General features: G+C 52.9%; 2 protein-coding genes across 2 annotated transcripts; both read left to right on the top strand.

Moving 5' to 3' along the window:
- Nucleotides 1-296: 296 nt before the first annotated feature.
- Nucleotides 297-11,076, top strand: LOC308424343 (chloride channel protein ClC-Kb; the record flags this gene model as incomplete). The annotated part of the gene is made up of 19 exons (XM_080921264.1): nucleotides 297-396; nucleotides 1,020-1,148; nucleotides 1,571-1,699; nucleotides 2,915-3,054; nucleotides 3,402-3,479; nucleotides 3,553-3,631; nucleotides 3,713-3,838; nucleotides 4,280-4,364; nucleotides 4,441-4,542; nucleotides 5,028-5,112; nucleotides 5,379-5,552; nucleotides 6,278-6,347; nucleotides 6,521-6,631; nucleotides 7,398-7,611; nucleotides 8,184-8,317; nucleotides 10,301-10,389; nucleotides 10,534-10,617; nucleotides 10,834-10,920; nucleotides 11,029-11,076. The coding sequence occupies 19 exons, from the start codon at nucleotides 297-299 to the stop codon at nucleotides 11,074-11,076; spliced, it is 2,064 nt and encodes a 687-aa protein (XP_080777390.1).
- Nucleotides 11,077-13,655: 2,579 nt separating this feature from the next.
- LOC308424033 (chloride channel protein ClC-Ka) lies at nucleotides 13,656-25,979 on the top strand (the record flags this gene model as incomplete). The annotated part of the gene is made up of 19 exons (XM_080920884.1): nucleotides 13,656-13,755; nucleotides 14,182-14,310; nucleotides 14,877-15,005; nucleotides 15,725-15,864; nucleotides 16,208-16,285; nucleotides 16,367-16,445; nucleotides 16,849-16,974; nucleotides 18,274-18,358; nucleotides 18,450-18,551; nucleotides 19,280-19,364; nucleotides 19,589-19,762; nucleotides 20,378-20,447; nucleotides 20,592-20,702; nucleotides 20,951-21,164; nucleotides 22,357-22,490; nucleotides 23,251-23,339; nucleotides 23,471-23,554; nucleotides 25,518-25,604; nucleotides 25,932-25,979. The coding sequence occupies 19 exons, from the start codon at nucleotides 13,656-13,658 to the stop codon at nucleotides 25,977-25,979; spliced, it is 2,064 nt and encodes a 687-aa protein (XP_080777010.1).
- Nucleotides 25,980-26,199: the final 220 nt, after the last annotated feature.

Genomic DNA, 26,199 nt, shown 5'->3' with positions numbered 1-26,199 from the left:
GGTGGGTGCTAAGGGGGGCATGGATTTTGGATAGTGTCTGACAGGACTAGGGCAGACATGGAGAGGAAGGGTGTGGGACCTTGAGGCATCTGGCCTCAAGGATCTTTAGGACTTGGGGTCTTCTGGCCTCCTGAGGAGCACAGAGTTCTGAAGGATGGTTATAGGGCCCATAGGGGCCCCACAGGGCCAAAGCTATCCCTGGACTCTGAGCAGTAGAAATGTCTGAGTGTCTCAAGATGTAGTAGTGGGAGTTAAAACAGGGCATGGTTCTGCTTAGGACTGTTGACAGAGAAACCATGGAAGAATTACTGGGGCTACGAGAGGGCTCCTCCAGGAAGCCAGTGCCTCTGCGAGAACTCTGGGGGCCGTGCCCACGCATCCGCAGAAACATCCAGAGTAAGAACCACTACCCCCTCCCCCCAACACAGAATCCCACGGAGCAACACTCCCCCCCTAGGCCCAAGATCAATTTCCCTGCTTTTGTTTGCAGAGTCTCTTGGGTGGCTTGGAAGAAGAGTCTCTGTGCTCATCGATTTAAATTTGTTTTGTAACCAGAGAGTTAAGGAAGCAGGGAACCCTAGAAAGAGACAGAATACAGGGCCAGGCACTGGGGGGGGGGACATAGCCAAAGAGGTCGAGCTTTGAGGTGGGGCTGGTGACTGGTGACCGGGGATGTAGTTGGGCATCCTTCCCCACCGGTGCTCTCTAGGATGCAGACCCTACCCAAATACAGACTAGAGATGCAATGTCTAGCTTTTCCATTAAGCCATCCATAAGTTCCTTGTATGGGAGGAGATGGGAAAGGACAAAGACCTTCTGCAGGGCCATAGGCATGATACCCACAGTGCCACCTCAAGGACCTGCTGCAAACCATGCTCGACCCTTATGTCCTTGAGGTAGAGTCCCTTCATCACTTTGTTCTCTGGCCCTGCAATCTCTACCCTGTCTGGCCTGGCCCTCCCTACCCAGAGCCTGAGAAGCCCCCAGGGAAGGAGCTGTGACCTCAGTGTCCTGACCAGGGGGCCTAGAATGGCTGAAAGAGCAGCTGTTCCGCGTGGGTGAGGACTGGTACTTCCTGGTGGCTCTCGGGGTGCTCATGGCTCTGATCAGCTATGGCATGAACCTCGCTATTGGGAGTGTGGTCGGAGGTAAGGCTTCCTCAGCATGCACATTGCTCTGGGTGAGTTATTCCTATACACACTGGGATGCCAGCTAGATTACTGGGGGAAGTGGGGAAGGGACAAAGTTGTGAGTGGCCAGGCCTGGAGTTGAACCTTACTTAGCTCTTGACTTGTGTCCTTAGGCAAGCTCTGTACCCTGCAAGTCCCCTGCCACCATATCCACACAGAGAGGGTGGAGCCTCTCTCTTCTAAGCTTGGCCACCCCATTCCTTCCCTTCCACCTTGTTCTCAGCTCGTTGGGACTACGCTTGATCCCAGGCATAGTTTTCTCCTCCACTATTACCTGGGTGGCCTTGGACTATAAGGCCTAGTCTATAAGTGGGCACCATAGTGTCTGCTCCAGGGCTGTAGAGGCTCTGGGTTGCTTCCTGACTGCTGGGCATCTCCAGCACACAAGTGGCTGTACAGGGAGATCGGAGATGGCCACCTGCTCCGGTACCTCTCCTGGACCGTGTACCCTGTGGCTCTTCTGTCCTTCTCCTCTGGCTTCTCACAGAGCATCACACCCTTCTCTGGAGGTGAGTCACGGCCACCTGGTCTCTGGCCAACCTGTCTTGTCCTGTAGTCCCTATGGGTCCAATCTTTTCACATCCTGTGGGGCTTGAGAAGGGGGAACACTAACCCCATGTTAGTGCTGGGGAAACAAGCTTGGAAGAGCCAAACTATTTACCCAAAGTCACACAGGGAGATGGGGAGAAAGGCATCAGATCATCACCGGCTCTGTATTACTTCCCTGGGCTCCTCTGGGCCAGGAAGGATTGGTTCCTATTCAGAACTGTAGCCAATGGCCAAATTTTCCTGGCTACATTAGTCAGGAGAATCTTGAAGGTGCAGCTGATCCCCAACTTCCTCTGGTGGCTGTTACGAATCCATACAGAGTACAGAGTAAAAGGCTGCCTTGTGACTTTTCCTGGGGTGACAGAAACGTGCTCATCCCACATAAAGCGCCAATATCAGACCAATCATTGCCTCCACCAAAGTCCAGGTTAATGAAGCCATGAGTTTATTGACTTTATTGGGCTTACTGAGCATGGGAGAGGGGGGAGTTACAGGAGGCCTCTGCATCACCAAAAAACCCACCCCAGCATGGCTGGCAACTGAAGAAGGGTGTGCTTCTACCAACTGTGGGAATGTTGCCTCTCCCTTGTTGCTGCTGATACAAATTTGGGAAGGAACCTTATAAATCCTGTATTTTCAGGAGTTTCCTGTGCCTTATGAGTTTATTTCTCGAAAGGAAAAAAAAATTGCGAGGGGTTGTGGGGGATTGGTGTTTTGAGACAGGGTTTTTCTGTGTAGCCCTGACTGTCCTGGAACTCGTTCTATAGATCAGGCTGCCCTTAAGTCCAGAGATCTACCTGCCTCTACTTCCCAAGTGCTAGGATTAAAGACATGTGCTCTCACTGTCTGGACATGAAAAAGTCTTTTTTAAAGTCAGGTTTTTAGGGATGGAGAGATGGCTCAGTGTTTAAGAGCACTGACTGCCTTTTCAGAGGTCCTGAGTTCAAATCCTAGAAACCACATGGTGGCTCACATCCATCTGTAATGGGATCTGATGCCCTCTTCTGGTGTGTCTGAAGGCAGTGTACTTACATATAATAAATAAATAAATAAATAAATAAATAAATAAATAAATAAATAAATAAATAAATAAATCTTTTCTTAAAAAAAAAAAAAAAAAAAGAATGAATGGACGCAGACTCTATCTCCCTCTGTCTTCTGCCCACCTGGACCAGGGTCTGGGATCCCTGAGGTGAAGACCATCTTGACGGGTGTGATCCTGGAGGACTATCTAGACATCAAGAACTTCGGGGCCAAGGTGGTGGGCCTCTCCTGCACCCTGGCAACAGGCAGTACCATCTTCCTGGGAAAACTGGTACAGACATGAAGGGCCCACCTCCCATCCTGCCTTCCCGCCCTAGGGGAACACATCTAGGTGTTCGAATGTGACAAAAAAAAAAAAAAAAAAAAAAAAAAAAAAAAAAAAAAAAAAAACTCAGGATGGTGGAGGGCTAGGCTAGGGTAAGGATTTGATGCTGGGCCATTCCGGGGCAGGGCTTGTGCTGTTCTTTCTTAAGACCCTAGGAAGGAAGAAGAAGGAGGAGGAGGTGGTAGAGGAAGAGAAGGAGGGGGAAGAGTAGAAAAAAGAAGAGATGAGAAAAATGAAGGATGGGGAGGTAGGGTCCAGTTTCCCCAAAAACATCTCACTGCCGCCCCCTGCAGGGCCCCTTTGTGCACCTGAGTGTGATGATCGCGGCTTACCTTGGCCGCATGCGCACCAAGACCCTCGGGGAGTCTGAGGTGAGGAGCGCAAACTTTGGTCTCCTTGGGGAACGGGTGTAAAGATCAAAGTCCAGGATGCTGTTCCTCCCAGAACAAGACCAAAGAAATGGAACTGTTGGTCGCAGGAGCAGCGGTGGGTGTGGCCACAGTCTTCGCAGCTCCTATCAGTGGTGAGAGCTCCCTTGCCCTCCTGCTCTTGGGGGTCCTGCAGCCAGAGGGATAGAGATCCTTCTGAGTCGTGTGTCCCCTAGGTGTGCTGTTTAGCATCGAGGTCATGTCCTCTCACTTCTCCGTCTGGGATTACTGGAGGGGCTTCTTCGCTGCCACCTGCGGGGCCTTCATGTTCCGGCTCCTGGCGGTCTTCAACAGTGAACAGGGTGAGCGCCATATTGGCACTTAGTCTCCACCCACTCTCTCCTGTGACTCCTCCCCATTTCTGCTTCCTTCTCCTTCCAGACTATCTTCTCTCTCTCTCCCCTGCTCTTCCACAGTGGTTCCCCACCTTCCCAATGCTGCGACCCTTTAATACAGCTCCTCATGTGGTGACCCTCACTGATAAAATCATTTGGTTACTCCTTGATAACTGTAACCTGGTTACTGTTATGAATTGAAATCCAAATATCTGATATGCAGTATATCTGATATGTGACCTCCGAAGGGGTCGAGATCCTCAGGTTGAGAGCCACTGCGGTGTCTAGAATTCCAGGGATATTTGGGAGCTAGGTCGGAAGCCACTTCTATCCTTGCCCGAATTATTCTGAGACTGGGTCAGGGATGAGGAAGGCTGGCACAGTATCTCTGCTTCCTTCCTTCCCCAGAGACCATCACCTCCATGTACAAGACCAGCTTTCCCGTGGACATACCCTTTGACGTACCAGAGATCTTCTTTTTTGTGGCTCTGGGGTGAGTGGGGCGTCAAGCCCCAAAAGCCATACCCAGGCTTCAGGGATGTTGGCCTCACCTCCCCCTCCGCTTCCAGGGCCATCTGTGGCATCCTGAGCGGCGGGTACAACTACTGTCAGCGGACTTTCTTATTTTTCCTCAAGGCCAATGGGTTCACCTCCAAACTGCTGGCTACCAGGTGGGCTGGGTCACCGTCAGGGAGCACCCCACTTTTGACCTTCCATAAAGTCCCACCCCTTTCACAGAACTCCTCTTTCCACTAAACCCTCTGAAGTGCTATCTCATATCACTCGAAGTCCCCTGTCAGGTCCAGTATAGCCACTGTCCCACGTTTGTGAAAACGAGCCCCCTTGCCTGTGTCCCTCTGATCCACATCACCTCCCTGAACCCCGTTTCCTCTCCATCTCCTGCATACTTGCTTTAAGTCCAAGGACAGCAAGGCCAATGCCCATCTAGGCTTGGCTAGTCCTTCCTCCCGGTTCCTTTCTGCCCCTCTCTTTACTCTAGTCCTTACCTCAGGTCCTGGTCTCACCTCATCTCTTTCTTGGGGGGGGGGTCGGGGTACCCGGTAGTTTCCCTGCTGTTATCCCCTCCTTCTTCAGTGTGAACCCCAAGGCTGTGCAGAAGGAGAGGAAGCAAACTACAACTCTCCTTCCCCCACAGCAAGCCCTTGTACTCAGCTCTGGCCGCTGTGGTCCTGGCTTCTGTCACCTATCCCCCTGGTCTGGGCCGCTTCCTGGCTTCCCGGGTAAGGGGCGCGGAGCTGGGCGGGAACAGTGGAGGACCCCCATTTATAGTCCCTGTTGTGTGTATTTTCTCCCAGTCCCCCCAAAACCCACTGAAGAAAATGCCTGTGGGCCATTTTGAGGGACACAAGGTTGTAGCTGTGCCGTGGTAGGGTCTGTAGGGCTCCTAGCCGGGAAGAGTAAGATGAGAGGAGGGAGCTGAAACTCTCAGATGGGCAGTGGGACAAAGGTGGGCATGCTGACCTACTTACCCCCGCCTCCGCCCCAGCTGTCCATGTCTGAGCACTTGGAGACGCTGTTTGACAACAACTCCTGGGCACTGATGACCCGGAACTCGTCCCCAGCCTGGCCAGAGGAGCCTGATCCCCAGAACCTGTGGTTGGAATGGTGTCATCCACAGTTCACTGTCTTTGGGACATTAGTCTTCTTCCTGGTCATGAAGGTGGGTCCCTTGTATGGGCAGAGCCATGGCAAGTCCTGTGTGAGATGACGCTCTTTCTGAATTAAAGCTTGGGGTGCCGCCTCCTATGTCCAGGTCCCTGATCTGGCCCTGACCCCACTGTGTCCCTCAGAAACCCTCCCAGCCTCAATTCCTCACAGCCCATGGTACCTGGTTCCCTCCTTCTTTACAAAAACCAGTGTGTGTGTGTGTGTGTGTGTGCGTGCAATGTGGAACTCAGAGGACAACTTGCAGGAACTACGCTCCTCCTTGTGGATTCCAGGGACCAGACTGAAGTGATCAGACTCAGTGCAAAAGCAGCTACCCTGCATTCTTAGAGCTGGAATAGTTTTTTTCTTCTTCTTCTTTCTTCTTCTTCTTCTTCTTCTTCTTCTTCTTCTTCTTCTTCTTCTTCTTCTTTTCTTCTTCTTCTTCTTCTTCTCCTCCTCCTCCTCCTCCTCCTCCTCCTCCTCCTCCTCCTCCTCCTCCTCCTCCTCTTCTTCTTCTTCTTCTTCTTCTTAAGGCTGAAAGGAGAGGAGCAAACCTGATGTGTGTTTGCATGCAGTGGGTGCTTTATTAAGACTTGGTTCTTTCCTCTCTAGAGCCAAATGCTGCCGTGGGCTCCAGCCTGGGCATCCTTTTCTTCTCTAGGAACCTCCCATCCCCCCCTGCCCATGTCCTTCTGTGTTGCTTCTTACTCTTGCCATGTGGGTACAACCTCCCTACAGTTCTGGATGCTGATTTTGGCGACCACCATCCCCATCCCCGCTGGATATTTCTTGCCCATCTTTATCTATGGTAAGACTGAATCCTGAATGTCTGAGAGGGCCTAGGGGCGTAGGGCCATGACTTCTCAGCACCGTCTCTCTCCCAAAGTATTACTGGGGACGGGGATGGGGGGTGGGCAGGACTTGAGGGCCTGAGGGGGTCAGGTCAGCATGGTTGTTTCCTTCACCCTGAATCTGTGGCAGGAGCTGTCATCGGGCGCCTCTTTGGAGAGGTTCTATGTGTTGCCTTCCCAGAGGGCATTGTGGCTGGAGGCAAGATCAATCCCATCATGCCTGGGGCCTATGCCCTGGCAGGTGAGTGGATCTGGGACCAGCAGGTGGGCATACCTCACTGGTTGACTGCAATAAAGAAGTTGGTGGAGTCGTCCATGAGCCGCCCAGTGGGCCCTGTTAGGGAAAGGATGGAGAGAGTGGGAGGCAAGGGAGATGCCTGTGGGGTCCATGTTGGGAATCCCTTCCACCTGAGGGACCAGCCACACAACAGTATAGTACAGAATAGAGTTTATTCAGGTCATGGGAGAGTTAAGAAGGTGGTAGAGGCAGAGAGAGAGAGAGATAGGAATAGACAAGTAGAGGCCAGCCGCCCATGAGCACGTGGAGGGAGGGGGGGGGAAGGGAAGGGAAGAGGAGGGGTAGGGGTGGGAGAGCAAGGCTGCAAGAGCACAAGAGCAAGAGAGAGAGGAGGGGTCAAGCAGCTCCTTTTATAGTGTCAGGTCACTGGGGCACGCGGAGCATACCTGGCCACTGCTGGGTAATTGAGGGGTGGGGTATACCTGGTTGTTGCTAGGTAACTGAGGGGTGGGGTTTACAGAATCCCAACAGGCCCCCTTTCCTCAGGAGGCCTGTCCACTCCCTGAGCCCTACCACCTCCCAAGCTTTCTGTTGTTTTTCTTTTCCCATCCCACGCCTGCTGTGCACCCCTTTCCTCTTGGCAGGACAGTTAGATTATGTCCTCTTTGTACACGGCTGAACCTAACCATGGTCACATTGTACCCACCTCGCCCTCTGGGTGAGCCTGGCCCCTGGCCTTGGACCCCCCATCTTGGCTGTGACCCTGTAGGTGCTGCTGCCTTTTCGGGGGCGGTGACCCACACCATCTCCACGGCGCTGCTGGCCTTTGAGATAACCGGCCAGATCGTTCATGCACTGCCTGTGCTGATGGCTGTGCTGGCGGCCAATGCCATCTCTCAAAACTGTCAGCCCTCTTTCTACGATGGCACCATCATTGTCAAGAAACTGCCGTACCTGCCGTGGATCCGTGGCCGTAAGATTGGGTGAGCCTCAGGCTGGCTAACGGGGTGATGATTTCCAGGGTGGTTGGGAGTAGAGGGATTCCTGGAAAACCCCAGCTCAGCTAACGTTGAACTGTAGGGTTGTAGGGGCTGATACACACCTGTCCTCTGGTCCCAAACATCCCCATGTGCTAGATGAAGAAGCTGGGTCTCCGTCAGGCAATGCTGACAGGAAATGAGCACCAGACAGGAAAGGCCCCCGTCTTCCTCTCCCCTGCTCTGATGGCCTTTCTGATGGTTGGCAAATAATGGGCTCTGAGATCCTACCTTGATCAGATTGTACCCTAGCATCTTTGTTCCCAAAGTGGTGCACCTCAAAGGCTCCAAGTATCACTGAATCTAAGGTCCAACTCCAAACAAGCCTCAGTTTCCCAGTCTTTAGGATAAATGTGGTTCTCATAGCTTCTCATTCTCGAACCTACGCGTTCCTCCAAACCCACCCTTGGGAATTATAGGTCTTCTCCCAGCAAGGATCCTTGGGATGACCCTGCGTGGTCCCAGAGGTCAGTGTCTTCCCATTCCTGGGCCTGACCGCTGCCTCCCTCTGCCCACAGCTCCTACCCTGTGACTGTGGATCACTTCATGAACTGTGCCCTCACCACGTTGGCCAAGGACATGACCCTGGAGGAGGTGGTCAAAGTTGTGATCTCCACAGATGTGACCCAGTACCCCCTGGTGGAGACTACAGGTATTTAACAGCCACTGAAGAGAAGGTGGCTGCCAGGGAGGAAAGCTTGGGCTCCCCCCCCACTTCCCTCTAAGACCCTGAGTGTCAGGGCAGCAAGGGTAAACATGGTGTCAGAACTGTTTCTTAATCTAGACTCTGCAGTTGGGTAGCTGCGTGACCTAGGGCAAGTCCGCTAATTTCTCTGAGCCCCAGTTTCTTCATGGAAAAAATGGACCAAATAGCCACTTCTCCTGGTCATGCGTGTTGTTCACAGCTTAAGTGGCCTGCCCAAGGGCAAACAGGCAGCAGGTCCCAACAGTGCCACATTGACCCAGTGTGCACCCTGCCTTGCTGGTACAGAGGGGACACATAGATGGAAAGTAGAGGTGATGTGCTTAATGGATAAGAGAAAGAGAGAGAGAGAGAGAGAGAGAGAGAGAGAGAGAGAGAGAGGGAGGGAGGGAGGGAGGGAGGGAGGGAGGGAGGGAGGGAGAGAGAGAGAGAAGTGCTTGTAAGACAGCCCGGGACTGGCTCTTGGGATTCTGGGATCCAAGCCTCATGGGCCAGCACTGATAACAGGGCTACTGCTAGAATCTTCTAGAAACCACCTCTCCACATTCCCGAGTGGTCCTCCCCCCCCCCTTCCAGTTGCCAAGATGAACTCATCCTTTTAAAGGCAGATGGATGGCGTTCAGTCTTAGGGAGGGACTAACTGCTTTCTCCAGTTCCCGGAGCATAGGGAGGAAGATAACCCAGGTAGGGGAGGAGCTACCTGAACCTCCCCGGGGCACCTATCCATCCATGTGTCCCCTCCGTGCCAACGAGGCACGGTGCACACTCGGTCAGTGTGGCACTGTTGGGACATGCTGCCCGTTTGCCCTTGGGCAGGCCACTCGAGCTGAGAGCAACATGCATGACCAAGGTCACCTTTCTACCCCACGGCAAGCAAAATAAAGTCACCTACATGGGAAAGAACCTTGTGGAGACACCTCTCGGCTCTATGACCAGCAGCGAGTATCCTTGTGTGGAAAATAGGAAGGGTCACCATAGATTCCCACCCACATGTCAGGAGCTTTGCTCTCGCCAGTGAGAGAGATCACAGCAAACACACATTTTCTACTTCTTTTGCATAGGGATGGCCCTTCCAAGTGTCACCTCCTAGAACCAAGAATGGCTTTGGGTCCCACAGGACTCCTAAAGAAACGGGCCCTGGCTAGGTCCCACAGCCCATCCTAGAAATCACAGGTTTATTAAAAAAAGGAGGGGTACTTCTATTGTATTATCTGGTTACCAAGCTTGTCTAGGGTGGTTAGGACTGAATTCAAGGCCAGCACAGGCTAAGCAAGCCCTGCACCACTGAGCTACAGCCCTGTCCCCACTCAGGGTTTTTCTTTATGGGAGAAAGAGAACATCACGCTGGGTCCTCGGTGGGGAATGCCTACCGACTGTCAAGATGCCTGGAAACTCCCTCCATGTATCCAGGCTGGTTCGGCTGGCTTAGCCCCAGCGCTCAGTAGGATCTCAGAATGGAGTGTACCCCTGGGTTCATTTTTTCAATGACCTGACTCAGATTTTAAGCCACTGGAGGGAAGACAGAGAAGAAGGAAAGCCCAGCTGTGACATCCAGATGCCAAGAAGCTGATGTCCACAGCTCCCAAATCTTAAAATGGGGTGGGGGTGGGGTGGGATGTGTCAGAATATCTGCTGGCCCCATGGCAACCTTGCTGCTGTCAGCTGCCGTGCCATTATGGAAGCTGAATGGTTTAGAGTAACATTTAACCCACCAGACTCCCAGTTTCCTCTTCTGTAAACCGGGTGATAAGAATTCTAACAGATCACACACACACACACACACACACACACACGCACACACACGCTTATGTAAATTTCCTCAGACACAAGAGCACCTAGCATGTTCTTGGCACATAGTAGGTACTCAGTGACTATGACTTCCATTTATAATGTTCTGTGCTCATTATGTGTCCCTCCCTCTGTACTTGTTAGAGTCTCAGACCCTGGTGGGCACTGTGAAAAGGACCCACTTGCTGCAAGCCCTCCAGACTGAACCAGCTTCCTGGGCTCCAGGCCAGCAGGTAGGTCCTTCTGCCAGATGAGGGGACTGGATGGAGTTGCTGAGCTGGGCTGTGAAGAGAGGGGACAGCTAACCTAGAGGAGTTCAGAAGGTCTAGAAGCTGGTGGCTGGCACAGGTCCTCATCATCCTTTCCCGTGTCCCCAGCCCCGTCTTCAGGATATCTTGGCTAATGGCTGCCCCACCCAACCAGTGACACTGCAGCTGTCCCCAGAGACCTCCCTGCATGAGGTAAAGAGAGAATCAGAGCTTGGGGGACGGAGGTGGAGGTCACTAGGGAGGCTGGATCATGGTCACCAGGTCCCTGCTAGCCGAGGCCTCAACCAGCTCCTCACGTGGACTCTGGCTCCACCTAATGGTCAGATTTCACATTGCAATATGCTCACCAGGCAAGGAGGCGGTTTGCAGGCACAAGTGTATTCCCGTTTCCTCTCAACCCCCCTGCAGACACACAACCTCTTTGAGCTGCTGAACCTTCAGTCGCTGTTCGTGACGTCACGAGGCAGAGCTGTGGGCTCTGTGTCCTGGGCGGAGGTACTGGGGTCTTGAGGGCTGGGCAAAGCTGAGGAGGTGGGGGGACAAATTCCTTCCAGCCTCAACTCTAATCTTCCCTCCTCTCTACCCCCTGTTTCTCTATCACAGCTGAAGAAAGCAATATCAACCCTGACCAATCCGCCCGCCCCCGAGTGAATCAGCCTGGGGGTCGGCAGCCTGGCACCCACTGGCTCAGCTGCTACGGATCTCGGATCTCACTCTTGGCACAGCAGGGCATCTCCACCCAGCAAAGGACAGGGTCCCACATTCACCTCTCCCCACCCTGAAGGAGCTGAGAGTCAATGAAGACATCAGTGTGTTCTGTCACATGGCGACCCTGGTGCCTTCTAGGGTTGTCTGCTGCTAACCAGGAGCTTCTGAGAAAAATAAAACTGGTTTCTGGAGCTACTGGTATTCCTTCCTCTCTCCTAAGGGTGTGTAGGGTGAAGGGGAAGCTTCCTCTCTGAGTGGCCTTCTACACACACCACGGTCATCAAGGAGCCCCCCTTTTCCCGATTGCTGCAGACAATGTATACAGGGTGATCCATGTCCCCTAAGAACCAAGCTTTTCATACTTGCAAAGTTGATCCGTCCTCTCCCTTCCCACCCTTCACTCAGGCCCAGCGAAGCCAACCTCCGACAGCCCACCCTCATCAGACAGCTCCAACCTGACCACTGGGCCCTCCAGCCCTCCCACTCAATGTGATGGGCCACTCAGCCATGGGCTTTGTAATTGGGTGTAGATAGCTATCAGGTGACAGTGTAAACGTAAGTCTAGGACACCCCAATACCTCAAACCACATCATGGTCTGTAGAGCAACCCAGATATCTATTCAAAACCCCTGAGTATTGAGTGCCCGGCATTCCAAGTGCCACCTTAATCCATAGGCCTTGTACCTGCCTGTGCCCTACCGATATAATCAATGGCTACCTTGCGTTACTGTACCTATGACCTGCCCTTTGCCCTCCCCAAGTTTTGTGGCCCCGCTTCACTTAGATTCCGTACCCACTGTTATGCCTCTGTCCATGTCCTATTCCCAGAGGACATTCCTGTCCTTGAGGATTTTGTCCTCAGAAACGCCACAACCTTCATTTCCTTTCTGGCCGGTTCCTCACTCTTACCCCCATCTATGAACCAGCGGTTCTGAAAGGAGGAGAAAGAAGAGAACAGGCACGAAGGAAGGAAGGAAGGAGGGAGGGAGAGAGGGAAGAAGGAAAAAATGGAGAAAAGGAGGAAAGGATGGAGGGATAGATGGATGGAATGAGGGAGGGAGGAAGGAAGGAAGAAAGGCAGACTGGCCAAGCAGTGGTGGCTCACACCTTTAACCCCAGCACTTAGGAAACAAAGGCGGGCCTGGTCTCCAAGTCCTTCTTGGCTTTTTTTTTTTTTTTTTTTTTTTTTTTTTGGAGATAGCCTCTTGCTATATTGTTCAAATTGATCTGCAGATTCTGGCTCCAAGAACTGCTACCACCTCAGCCTCTCAAGTAAGAGACCTTACAGGTGCATTTCAGTGTACCAGGTGGCTTCTGTGACCTTGGACAGGAAGCCCCACAGTTCTAAAATGTCATTTCTTTCCAACAGGGCATCTGACCATCTTTCTGGGTTTTGGAAGCTCTGAACTGTTTTGGGAAATGCCTAGCTCCTAGTAATAGGCATCTTGAAGACTCCCCTCCCCATGCCCCCACACCCTCACAGGCAGCTTCTTCTGCAGCCTGAGTCTATTTCCAATGCCCAGCTAAGAGACCAGGGCCCAAGGCTCAGTTACAGCAGAGGAGACCCCCCCCCCGCATGTTCATCAGCCCGTACTCTCAGACCTGGACCCCAGGGACACCCCCCACAAAGTCCTGCAACACAGATGGGCACCCCTCTGCCCAGTTCTCACATGCAAGACACCCCTGCACCCCTCCTCACCTCTCAGATGCTGCGTCCTTCGTGCTCTGTTGGCTGGGGTAGTTCTGGTTGGTTTGTCTGGAACATTCTTAGTGGTCACGGTAAACTCAAGCCTGGGAAGGGGAGGGGAGGGTGTTGATTGGTGGAATGCACACCTGTCCGGGTGTGCGGGCTCTGCCTCTGTGAACAAAGAGGCTGTGTTAGAGGAGTGCCAGCCGGGCAGGACCTCTGCAGGGTGGACCAAGGACAGGTAAGGAGCCCGGGCAAGGTGCTGACTTGAACTTAGGTGGGGCCTGCCAGGATCAGGACAGGCAGGAAGGATGCTGATGGGAGCAGTGACAACAGCTTGTCACCCCTCAGGGACCTCCATCTGGGTCTGGAGGCTTCCTGCTCTCTGTGGAGCTGAGCTGAGGAACACAGGGCACTGAAGGACAGGTATGGGGCATTAGAACTGTCCATGGGGACTGATGGGGTCATCCCTGAGCAAGACGAGTGATCCAAGCAGCCTAGAGTCCCAGGAGCGCGGCAGCAGGCAGCCCCAGCATGGAAGGACTTCTGAAAGGGGTTAGGAGCCTGCTTCTGGATATGGGTGGGATTTAGAAGTTCCACTCGCACATGCAGTGCCTGGGCACCTCTTAGGTCTCAGAACCTTTGTAGAGAGAGCACACAGAGACTGGGGAATCCTCTGGATAACACCCTACACACCAGCAACCCATGTGCGCCCATAGGAGCCCGAGGCACTGCTTTCAGTTCAGGAGGCAGGGGACTGGAAGACCCCAGAAGCAGGACATAGACACAGAAGAGGCTGTCACCAAGTTGTCGTCAGCCTGTTATTACGGGACGGATGGAAGAGCTCGTGGGGCTGCGTGAGGGCTCCCCTGGGAAGCCGGTGACTCTACAAGAGCTATGGGCTCCATGTCCCCGCTTCCGTCGAGGCATCAGAAGTGAGAGCTGTTCCCCCTTCCCCTCCCTCTCCTCTCCCCCTTACCCACAAAGTCCCCTTAGGACATGAGTGAACCTAGGCCCAAGTTTCAGCCAGTGGCCAAAGGGATAGCAAGGGGCCTGGTCTACAGCCCTGGGGATGATGGGGTCCTATGCTTCCCTTCATGGTTGCTAATAGTACCAGCCCCCTCATTCTCCTCTGCCACCGTGACGTGACCAACCTTCTGCAAGGTCCCAGTGTGACCTCAAGTGGACGGGTACCTGCCTGGGACCCACTTCACTTTCTACAAATCCCACTCAGCCACTTCCATGAGCCAGAACCCCTCCTCATCATCCCAAACTCTAGCTCTGGGCCCCTAGCTTACTGTAGCTACCCAGAGCCTGAGAAGCCCTCAGGGAAGGAGCTGTGACCCCAGTGTCCTGTCCAGGGGGTCTAGAGTGGCTGAAAGAACGGCTGTTCCGAGTGGGTGAGGACTGGTACTTCCTGGTGATTCTCGGGGTGCTCATGGCTCTGATCAGCTATGCCATGAACTTCGCTATTGGGCGTGTGGTCAGAGGTAAGGCTTCCCTGGCATGCACATCACTCAGGGTGATGGGATTCCTATACACGCTTGGGATGCCAGCTGGACGATGGGTAGTGAGGTATGCGGGAGGGGCTGTGGGGAGCCAGGCCTGGAGTTGGTGCTGGCTTCTGGGCTTCAGTCATGTTATCTACACAATGGGAGAGATCCCCAATGCCTCTCAGAAGGCTTTACGTATGGTTACTGCCACATCCCCATCTTTCTCTCTTCCTCCTTTCTCTTCCTTACTCATGCTCACTTCCTCTGGACACTTGGCTGCCTCACTAGGCCTCCTTTTGGTCATTCAGGGACCCAGGGTTAGGGAGTTTGGGGGAGGTACCATCACTGGATGCTGGACAGATGGGAAACTGAGGCTCAGTCAAGTCCATGAGCTGAAGTCCCACAAGCAGGAATCTGGGAAACAGATGTGGACCTGGGAACCTGGTCACCCTCCTCTCGGTGGGTGGCCTTGGGCCCTTTCCTAGTCTATAAGTGGGCACCATAGTGTCTGCTCCAGAGCTGTAGAGGCTCTGGGTTGCTTCCTGACTGCTGGGCATCTCCAGCACACAAGTGGCTGTACAGGGAGACCGGAGATGGCCACCTGCTCCGGTACCTCTCCTGGACCGTGTACCCTGTGGCTCTTCTGTCCTTCTCCTCTGGCTTCTCACAGAGCATCACACCCTTCTCTGGAGGTGAGTCATGGCCACCTGTCTTGTCCTGCAGTCCCCATGGGTCCAAATCTTTACCCATCCTGAGGGGCTTCTCAGGAAGGAGGTGGGGAAGAGTGACGGAAGGAAGCAGGCTCGGAAGAGACTAGTCATGTTCCCAAAGTCATACAGGGAGAGGGACAGCAGAAGACTTCCCGAGGCGCCTCTGGGATAGTAAAATAGATTGGTGGCTGCTCACCTGCAGAAGCACTTAATGTCAGGGCTAGGCTGAGGTAAGCATCTGATTCCCACGCCCAAGAGGAGCCGTTAGCCTCAGCCTAGGAAGATCTCCTAGGAGTCTCTGGTGATGACCTGATAATCCCTGGGTCCTCGCCCTGCTGCTGTCCCCTTCAAGGTCCCTCAGACCCTCAGTTCTCTCTCCTGACAGCTGAAGTCACGAAATCTTCCTCTCAGGGTGTGTGAGGTCCAGGGGTTGGGGCCAGAGAGCGCTGTGTGTTTAGTCTGTGCCAGGCATGGAGGTACTTGCTTAGAACAGCAGTATTTGGGAAGTCAGATAGATCACTGGCTGCCAATTCCAGGCTAGTCTGGGTCCACACAGTGAGACCTTGAGAGAGAGAGAGGCAGCCATACTTTGGAGATGTGCCCAACTTCCTCTAATCTTGCTAAGCAGGGTTGAGATTGGATGAGAAGCTGGGGGCAGTGGGGGGTGGGGGGATGTATACCCTGTCTTTCCCTTGCCACAGGGTCTGGACTTCCAGAGCTGAAGACCATGCTGTCTGGTGTGGTACTGGAGGACTACCTAGACATCAAGAACTTCGGGGCCAAGGTGGTGGGGCTCTCCTGCACCCTGGCAACGGGCAGTACCATCTTCCTGGGCAAAGTGGTATGAACAAGGCGTGCCCACTGGCCTTTCTCCCATTTCTCCATGCCCCTGGAAGAACAGCGAAGTCTCCTAGTGGGACAACAGGCATCTCAGGGTAACCCTGGGGTTTGGATGTAAATGAGGGCCAGGCTTGTGGTTGGCTCTTTACACTGGGCCTTATGAAGGAAGAAGAAAAGGAGGAAGAGGAGAAGGATGGGGGAGAGGAGAAAGAGGGAAGAAAGGCAGGAGGAAGAAGAGGAGGAAGAGAGGAGGAAGAGAGGAGGAGGAATAGGGGGTGGCTGGGGAAGGACTCATATTCCCCAGGGTATGGGCCCTTGGCCTGCATCCTGCCTGTTCCTGTCAGGGTCCCTTTGTGCACCTGAGTGTGATGATCTCTGCTTATCTGGGCCGCGTGCGCGCCAAGACCGTCGGGGAAACTGGGGTAAGGGGGACAAGTAAAAGCCCCTTTGAGACTAGAAGGGGGAGTGAGCTAGTTCTGAACCCAGGGTTCTGTTTTCCCCAGAGCAAGGCCAAGGAAATTGAAATGCTCTCGGCTGCAGCGGCGGTGGGTGTGGCCACAGTCTTCGCAGCCCCCTTCAGCGGTGAGAGCTCTGTCCTCTGGTAGCTGCCATGGTTCTATCCTCCGCAACTTGATGGGGGCGGGGTGGGGGTCCAGTTGGCTCCTGATCCCGGCAGGAGAACCTTCAATCCTTCCAAATGCACAGCCATCCCAGAATGGTTGGGGTGGGGTATCCGATCCCAGTAGACGTCTTTTGAACGGAGGTGGGTCTGAGCCTGGTTTCTTTGGCTGGAAACATGGAAATCCTTGTGGTTCTACCCCATAGGTGGGGATGGGGATCTGCTGACCTTGGCTTGAGTCAAGGACAGAGGCAATAGTTCCAGCTCTTCAGGCAGCAAGCTAGCTGCTGGTCAAGAAGAATGCGGCCCCTCCCCCACACCCTACAGCTGAGGGAAAGGGGTCCTCCTGAGTCGTGTGTCCCCTAGGTGTGCTGTTTAGCATCGAGGTCATGTCCTCTCACTTCTCCGTCTGGAATTACTGGAGGGGCTTCTTCGCTGCCACCTGCGGGGCCTTCATGTTCCGGCTCCTGGCGGTCTTCAACAGCGAACAGGGTGAGCGCCATATTGGTACTTAGTCTCCACCCACTCTCTCCTGTGACTCCTCCCCCATTGTCTCCTCCCTCCTTCCCCTCTTCTTTCCCCTCCTTCCCTCTTTTCATTCTCCTCCTCCACTTTGGTTTCTGGAGCATCTAGCCTTAAAGTCTAGCACGCTCTCTCTCTCTCCCCCTCCCTCCCTCCCTCTCTGTCTGTCTCTCTGTCTCTGTCTCTGTCTCTGTCTCTTTCTGTGTGTGTGTGTGTAGATGTGCATACTCAGATGTGTGTGAATCAGTTGGTTTATGGCTCTGGGTGACACTGGAGTGACATTCTCAGTCTGTCTGTACCTTGGTCACCACAGTGTGCCACAGCGTCATAGACAAGGTTAAACAAAATCCAAAAAACACTTGCATGCCGACAGTCCCGTTTCTGGGGTCAGAACTCCCAAGGTACCACATCGTCAAGCCTCACATGGAATTTTTTTTTATAGGAATCTTCATTACCATGACCCTCACCACATTTCCCCATTTTTGTGTCCATTCCTCATCGTGAGGGTCTGGGGGTGCTGTACGATGTCTGAACTAGTGTGTAGATTCCACCAAGATCAGCTAACACTGCAGGCTAGGAGAGGAACCACGGGCCACGTGCCTGTGAACAGAACACACGCACCAGGTTGGAAGACGCTGAAAATCTCTGGGTAGAAGGCTGTGTAGCAGGCTCGGATACCTCTAGGATCTTTACATGGTCTTTGAGAGGGACCCAGCAAGTGACCCCTTTGCCTTTGCTGTGGCTCCTCTCCTGTCCCCGAACAAACAGTTCCTCCTAAGCTCAGTGGATAAATCATGCTAGACTCTGCTTGGTTCTTGATGGACAAGTTGTTACCAGAGCAGCACACAGTTGTCCCTTCCCTGGGCCCCAACACTCACCCTCCTCAGGAGGAAATGATACAAAAGATACAGAAATGGAAAAACAAACTTACTTATATTTTGGTCAAAACCGGAAGGGGCCACAGTTCAGGGAGAAGCTGAGAGAGGACACATGCAGAGATAGAAAATCTGTCAGAGTTCCTGTGGTACCGAAGCTTCCTGTCGGACACTGGGTTTTCTTGGGGAAACATGGTCGCTAGCATCTCTCTCTTAAGCATCTAGGTAGACATCAGGGAGCTCCTGATGCTGGTGGCTGAATGGCAGGCCCGGGTTCAGAGCCAGAGTCATTTGATCTTAGGGCATTGTGCTATCACCCTTGAGTGGGTTGTCCTGGGAGATGCTTTGGGTGGGGAGGAGTGTGACCTCTGACCCCCACTCCCACCTCCTCCAGAGACCATCACTTCCATCTACAAAACCAGATTCCGCGTGGATGTGCCCTTTGACCTGCCTGAAATCTTCTTCTTTGTGGCCCTGGGGTAAGTGGGGTCTCAGCCCCTGACAGCCCAACGGGGATCCTCCAGGCAGGAACTGGGGCAGCTCCGGATTTACCCTCACCCACACCTCCAGGTTCATCTGCGGGGTCCTGAGCTGCGCTTACCTGTTCTGCCAGAGAACTTTTCTTCGCTTTATCAAGACCAATCGCTACACCTCCAAACTGTTGGCTACAAGGTGGGTGAAGACCGGCAGGGAGCATCCATTCCAACCTTTTGTCGAAAGCCCCACTCCCAAGCTAAGATCTTACCCACGGGTCCCATGGGTACCTTCTATGCCTCACTCACGGTATACATTTTCTCACTAATACCCGCTCCCGTCAAGTCCCACATCTCTTGGCCCACTTACTGGAAACCAGTCCCACCCTTGAACCCTTCCCATTGTCTCCTCTCCTCTCTGAGCCTCCTCTGCCCCGATCTTGGAGTTCCTCCCTCCTAATTTAGCAAGGCCAATTGCCACCCTGGCCTGGCAGGTCTGTTCTCACTGTCCCCCTCTGTCCCAAACGCTCACGCTCAGCCCTCCTCTTGCTCCTCCTGGGCTCCCCCACCTTTCTCTCTGGAGGGGGTCTGTCAGGTTTTCTTTTCTTCCTTTCCTTTTTTTAAAACTTATTTATTTCATGTACACTGTAGCTGTCTTCAGACACACCAGAAGAGGGCATCAGATCCCATTACAGATGGTTGTGAGCCACCATGTGGTTCCTGGGAATTGAACTCAGGACCTCTGGAAGAGCAGTCAGTGCTCTTAACCACTGAGCCACCTCTCCAGCCCTTGCCTTGTCCTCCATAGGTCTTTTCTCGTTGTGATCCCTGGGGTTGTGGGCTTGCCTTTGCTAGAGAGCCAACATCTCTCCCTACCTTGTTGGGGAAGGAGGTGGAGCTGATAAGAGATCCTCCTTTCTCTCACAGCAAGCCATCCTACGCTGCTCTGGTTGCACTGGTCCTGGCCTCGGTCACCTATCCACCTGGTGTGGGCCGTTTCATGGCTTCCCGGGTAAGGGGCTCCGAGCTTCTGGAATGGGTGATAAACCCCACTTACTGCCTCCTCTGTGTAGGTCGAGTTTCGTTCACTACCCCGAATGAGAACTCCAGGGGAGATCCCTAGGGGTCGTTTTATTTTCAGGGTCCTCAGCTGGGAAGAGGTAGAATAGTTGAGGCTCAGGAGGGTGATGGACAGCTGGGGACCTGCTGACTGACCGCCACCTCCATCCACCACAGCTCTCCATGGCAGAGCATTTGCACTCTCTGTTTGACAACAACTCCTGGGCACTGATGACCCGGAACTCGTCCCCACCCTGGCCTGCTGAGCCGGACCCCCAGAACCTGTGGTTTGAGTGGTACCACCCACAGTTCACCATCTTCGGAACGCTGGCCTTTTTCCTGGTCATGAAGGTGTGTCTCTTCTGTATGCGGATCTGGGGGTAGGATAGGGCTGCCTCCATGGACGGACAGACAGACACTGGAACACTGTCCGCTTCCAACCTGAGCTTAGCCCACCATGCTCCTAGAGAAGTCACATTTAATTCTCCAGCCTCGGATTCCTTTTGCTTTTTAACTCAGTTTCTTCATCTTTACAATGAAGTAGCTCAGCATCCTTAAAGAGGTGGGCATGGTAGCATGCTTGGAAAAACAAAACAACAACAACAAAACCCAGAACCCCAGCACTGGAGAGGTGGGGTCAGGAGGTTCCCTTAGGACTCACTGATCTGTCTGTCTATGCACTTGTAAAAATGAAGCAATGAGGTAGTTACTCTTTCTACCCAAAGAGCTACAGGCAAGAAAACGAATGACCTAACCTGTGTCCAGCACACAGTAGGCACTTCAATAGGGTTGCCTTACTTCCCCTGTGTGATGTCATCTGTAAGCCCAGAGCATGCTGCAGACCCAGCGCGGGCATCCTCTTCTCAGAGGAACTCCCATTTCCATCCCATCCCCCATCCTTGCTCACTTCTGCCTCTGTTGTCCATAACCTCTGCCCTCCGGTCCCCTCTCCCACTCCCAACACAGTTCTGGATGCTGATTCTGGCCACCACGATCCCCATGCCTGCTGGGTACTTCATGCCCATTTTCATCATTGGTGAGTCTGGATCCCAGGAAGTTCAGGGGCGCGAGCATAACCCCTGATTCCCACATACCACCTGTCTCTCAGAATGAGGCAGGGTTGAAGGGTCTTGGGGGTCAGGTCTGCCTGACGGCCCCTTCACTCTGAGTCCTACGGTAGGAGCTGCCATTGGGCGCCTCTTGGGAGAGGCCCTGTCTGTCGCCTTCCCAGAGGGCATTGTGTCTGGTGGAGAGGTCAACCCCATCATGCCTGGGGGCTATGCTCTGGCAGGTGAGTGAACCCAAGCCCTTCAGGAGGGAAGACCCCCCACCCGAGGGCTAGAATATGCTAAAGGGACTGGTGACACAGTGTATTGTACAGTGTGCCTGCCTCCCAGCTCCTAAAAGCCCCTTTAGTAGTTTCTAGTATGTGCCCTCCGGACATTTCCGACTCTAGTCACAGTCATGCTATACCCACCCTGCCCTGTGGGTGAACCTTGCCCCTGGCCGAAGTCACCGGCTGTGGTTCTGACCCTGCAGGTGCTGCTGCCTTCTCGGGGGCGGTGACCCACACCATCTCCACGGCGCTGCTGGCCTTTGAGCTGACCGGCCAGATCGTTCATGTACTGCCTGTGCTGATGGCTGTGCTGGCGGCCAATGCCATCTCTCAAAACTGTCAGCCCTCTTTTTACGATGGCACCATCATGGCCAAGAAACTGCCGTACCTGCCGTGGATCCGTGGCCGGCAGATTGGGTGAGCCTGTAATTGTCATCAGCCCATTATCTAGCCCTCCATCTCCCCAGAACCTCAAGGGCTAGGAGGGAGCTTGGACAAGTCTTACTTCAGTCACACTGTGGGTGAGCATCAGCTAGGAGAGGTCTCTCTTTCCTCCCTCTCTTGCTCTGCTGGCTCAGCTAGGTGATCAGGAGCTGGGATGGAGATGGGTCACAGGTCCTTTTGCAACCAGAAGGCACCCAGCAGTTTCTGTTCCCCAAGCAGCCGTGAAGGCACCCAGCAGTTTCTGTTCCCCAAGCAGCCATGAAACTCAGCAAAGTCATGCAAGCAGCCGTCCTGCTCCAAACCTGTGACCTCGCTGTCATACGGGAGTGACTTTTCTCATGCTCTCAAACCTTCTGTGAAATTCTCTCAGGCATGAGAAAAAAAACAAAACTGAAAATAAAAAATTTTTTGGGGGGGGCGCAGAATTCTGTGAGGCGATCCAGCCCCCACTGAAACTGGCGTTGGAGGGCTGGGGACACAGAGTATGACCGTTAGTGAATCTGTCTCTGTGTTCCCTCCCATTGCAGAGTCCTAAGCGTCACTCAGTCTTTCAATCTTTTTGGTCTTGCACCCAGAAACCAAAAAAAGATGTGTTACTTTTCTCCTTGGTACAATAAAACACCCAACAAAAGCAACCTGAGGAAGGTTGGGTTTATTCTGGCTCACAGTCTGAGAGCACACAGTCCCTTGTGGCAGGGGAAGGCATGGCAGCAGCGGGCACATTGCATCCACCAAGCAGAGGGACACATAAATGCTGTTCACCTCACAGTCGCTGTCTTCAGACACACCAGAAGAGGGCATCAGATCCCATCACAGATGGTTGTGAGCCACCATGTGGTTGCTGGGATTTGAACTCAGGACCTCTGGAAGAGCAGTCGGTGCTCTTAACCACTGAGCCACCTCTCCAGCCCCCTTGCTTTTTCTTTAGTATTAAGTTCAGGACAATGGCTCATGGGATAGCACTGCCCACACTTAGGGACAACTGACGGAGCCTAGAAACTGTTTTTCTGAGGTCTCATTCTATGTCTTCTTAAGTTGAAGGTCAATATTAAGCTAACGGCTCTCACACGTGGGCACTTACCCAGCAAGGTTCCCTGTCTTGTCCTGGGGGATAGCACCCCCTCCCCCACTTCAGGACCTGCTATATGCCTTGCTCTGCCCACAGCTCCTACCCTGTAACTGTGGAACACTTCATGAACTGTAACCTCACCACGTTGGCCAAAGACATGCCCCTGGAGGAGGTGGTCAAAGTTGTGACATCCACAGATGTGTCTCAATATCCCTTGGTGGAGACCAGAGGTATTGGGCTGGGGTAGGAATAGGGGTGCTTCATGGGAGGCTGGACGGGGATCCCCTCCGAGTGTCAGGGCAGCAAGAACGGGCAGGATGTTGGATATGCCTCTGAATCCAGGCTCTGCTGTGTGACTTGGGGCAAGACCCTTAGCTTCTCTGTGCTTTGGTGTATTTGTGGATGGAATGGACATATTAGTCATGCTAACGTGCTGGTGTTTAGAGATGGGAAGGCACTGAGACGCAGCCTGGGAGTAGCTCTTGGGAGCCTAGGTCAAGGATGATACTATCTATTATCCACAGCTGCCAAGTAGCCATGTCTAAAACTGAGTTTCAGTAGGCAGGAGTTAGCCACTGTGCCTCTCAGCCTGTGTTTCCTCATCTGAAAACTGGGTGAGAGGTGTCCTGGGAGCCTGAAAATCCTGTAAATTTCTTCAGACGCTTACGAACACCTGCATGAGGCTGGAGAGAGAGAGCCCCTATTGTAGCTTTTTTTTTTTAAGGACCTGGCCTTAGTTCCCAGCACTCTCAGCAGCTTACAACCATCCTCAGCTCTAGCTCTGGGGACTCTGGCACCTTCTCTGGCCTCTGTGGGCATGGCACATAATATGTGTAATGCACCTATGCAGGCAAAGCCTCTACACACATAAAATAAAAATAATAATCAAATCCTTAAAAAGAAGCACCCAGCATGTTCGTGGCACGTAGTAGGTGCTCAGATAATTTGACTTCGATTTGTGTAACAAGTCCCTTCCTCTGCGCTTCCTAGAGTCTCAGACCCTGGTGGGCACTGTGGAAAGAACCCACTTGGTGCAAGCCCTCCAGACCCAGCCAGCTTCCTGGGCTCCAGGCCAAGAGGTGGGCACCCCTGCTAGGTGTGGGGACCGAAGCGGGTGTGAGCAGGGCTCTAAAGGGAGAGAGGAGTTCAGGGGTCAAGAGCCTGGGAGCTGCAGGCTGACTCAGGCCCCACTGTCTTTCTCCAATCCCAGCGGTTTCTACAGGACATCTTGGCTGGTGGCTGCCCCACACAGCCAGTGACCCTGCAGCTGTCCCCAGAGACCTCCCTGTATCAGGTAAGGGAGGACATGGGTAGAGAGGGAGGACCTGATGGGGGGGACATAGGCTCCATATCCTCCCTCTGTAAAATGTAAAATATATACACACATGCACACACATACACACACACAACACATATACACACATGCTCACAACACATATACACACATACCACACACACATACACACAACACACACACACAACACATATACACACATGCTCACAACACATATACACATACCACACACATATACACACAACACATACACACAACACATATATACACATATACACACAACACATACACACACACATAACACATATATACACATACACACACAACACATATACACACATGCTCACAACACATATACACACATACCACACACACATACACACAACACACAACACATATACACACATGCTCACAACACATATACACACATGCTCACAACACATATACACACATACCACACACACATACACACAACACACACACACACATAACACATATATACACATACACACACAACACATATACACACATGCTCACAACACATATACACACATACCACACACACATACACACAACACACACACACAACACATATACACACATACCACACACACATACACACAACACACACACACACACATAACACATATATACACATACACACACAACACATATACACACATGCTCACAACACATATACACACATACCACACACACATACACACAACACACACACACAACACATATACACACATACCACACACATATACACACAACACATACACACACACATAACACATATATACACATACACACACAACACATATACACACATGCTCACAACACATATACACACATACACACACACCACATATGCATACAGACAACACACACATGCACACGCATACACACATATACACACATACAACACACATATATACAGACAACACATACACACACAACACACACATACACATATACACACAGATCACACACAACACATATATACATACAACACACATACACACATGAACACACATACACATACCACATATACATACAGACAACACACACATAGCACACACACACCACATATACACACATATAACACACGCAAACACACACATACAACACACACACATACACTCATCTGCATTCGTGCCCAGCAGCCCCAGCCTGGGTCACTGCCAGGGTTCCTGAGCAGAGGAGATAGAGACCTGAGAGAGCTTGGGAAACACGCGCTTTAGGGTAGAAACACGAGCTTGTTAGATGCATCCCACGGAGCTGGAGAGATGCCTCAGCTTGAGGACCACTGGCTGTTCTTCCAGAGTGTCGGGGTTCAATTCCCGACAAGCACAGGGCAGCCCCAGTCCTAGAGGATTCAGCACCCTCTTCTGGCCGCTAGAGGCACTGCATGCATGCCAAAACACCCATGCACATAAAAAAAAAAAAAAAAAAGAAATTCTAGGCATGGTGGCAAACACCTTTAATCCCGACACGTGGGAGGCAGAGGCAGGAAAATTTGTATGAGTTTGAGCCAGCCTGGTCTACATAGTCCCAGGACAGCAAGAGCTGTAGAGAGAGACCGCGTCTAAAAACCTAAACAAAAACTTTTAAAGGTTTTCAGCATCACACAGGGACCCCAATTTGAGGCTCTTCCGCCGCCCTCCTGTGAGAAAGCTGCTAAATTACCTAGCCTCTCAGAGGACGCACTTGGGGTGGAGGTGGGGGTGACAAACGCAGCCTAGGAACCTGGCTATGGCCTGATGCCCTTGAGGCCGGGTAACCTGGACCAAAGGATTCCTTCTGCCTGAGGCCTTGCTTATGTGGAGTCTGGCTCCCCCTAGTGGTCACACCAGACACTGACGACTGGACTCGACTCTTCCACTCACCTGGCAAGAGAAGGGTGTGTGGGCAGAGGGATGTTCTCTGACTCCAGCATTTCCTGTCAATCCCTCTGCAGGCACACAGCCTCTTTGAGCTGCTGACCCTTCAGTCGCTGTTCGTGACGTCACGGGGCAAAGCTGTGGGCTCTGTGTCCTGGGCAGAGGTACTGGGGTCTTGAGGGTAGACAGAGCAGGCGGTGGGGAGGGGGAAGGAGGGTGAAGGGTGGGCGGGGGCGCCAGCATTCCCCTTTCAAAGCTACACAGAACTCTGGTGTACCCCATTCCATGGTATAAAGTGGCCACTGAGCCTGGGACATCAGTTACCAGCCTGCCACCTTCTGGGTTCAGCGTCCCTTGTCTACGCCACGAGATAGGCGCCAGCAGTAAATCTCCATCATTATGAGGGTGCTCTCGACAGAGGCCAGAGCTGTCTCCATTCCCACCCCCACTCCCACTCCTCCTCTCCCTCGATCCTTTTTTCTCCCTTGTAGCTGAAGAAAGCCATTTCCACCTTGATCAATCCACCAGCCCCCAAGTGAGCCAGTGCGGGGTCGGAAGAGGAACCCAGCTGAGGGCTGCTGAGGCTGCGCAGAGCAGAGCCCCGCCCCTCTTCCCTCCCTAGCCCCACCCCTCCAGCCCAGCTCAGCTCCTCTGCACCAGGGAGCTCTGCCCAGATGAACCGGGCTCCGTATTTATCACAGCCCACCCTGAGAGGACAACATCTCTCTGGTCTAGAAGGGACAGATCTCACCCTCGTGC

The sequence above is a fragment of the Micromys minutus genome (genome assembly GCF_963924665.1).
Source record: "Micromys minutus genome assembly, chromosome: 9".
Taxonomy (NCBI): Eukaryota; Metazoa; Chordata; class Mammalia; order Rodentia; family Muridae; genus Micromys; species Micromys minutus.
This window is presented reverse-complemented; position numbering and strand designations above follow the sequence as displayed.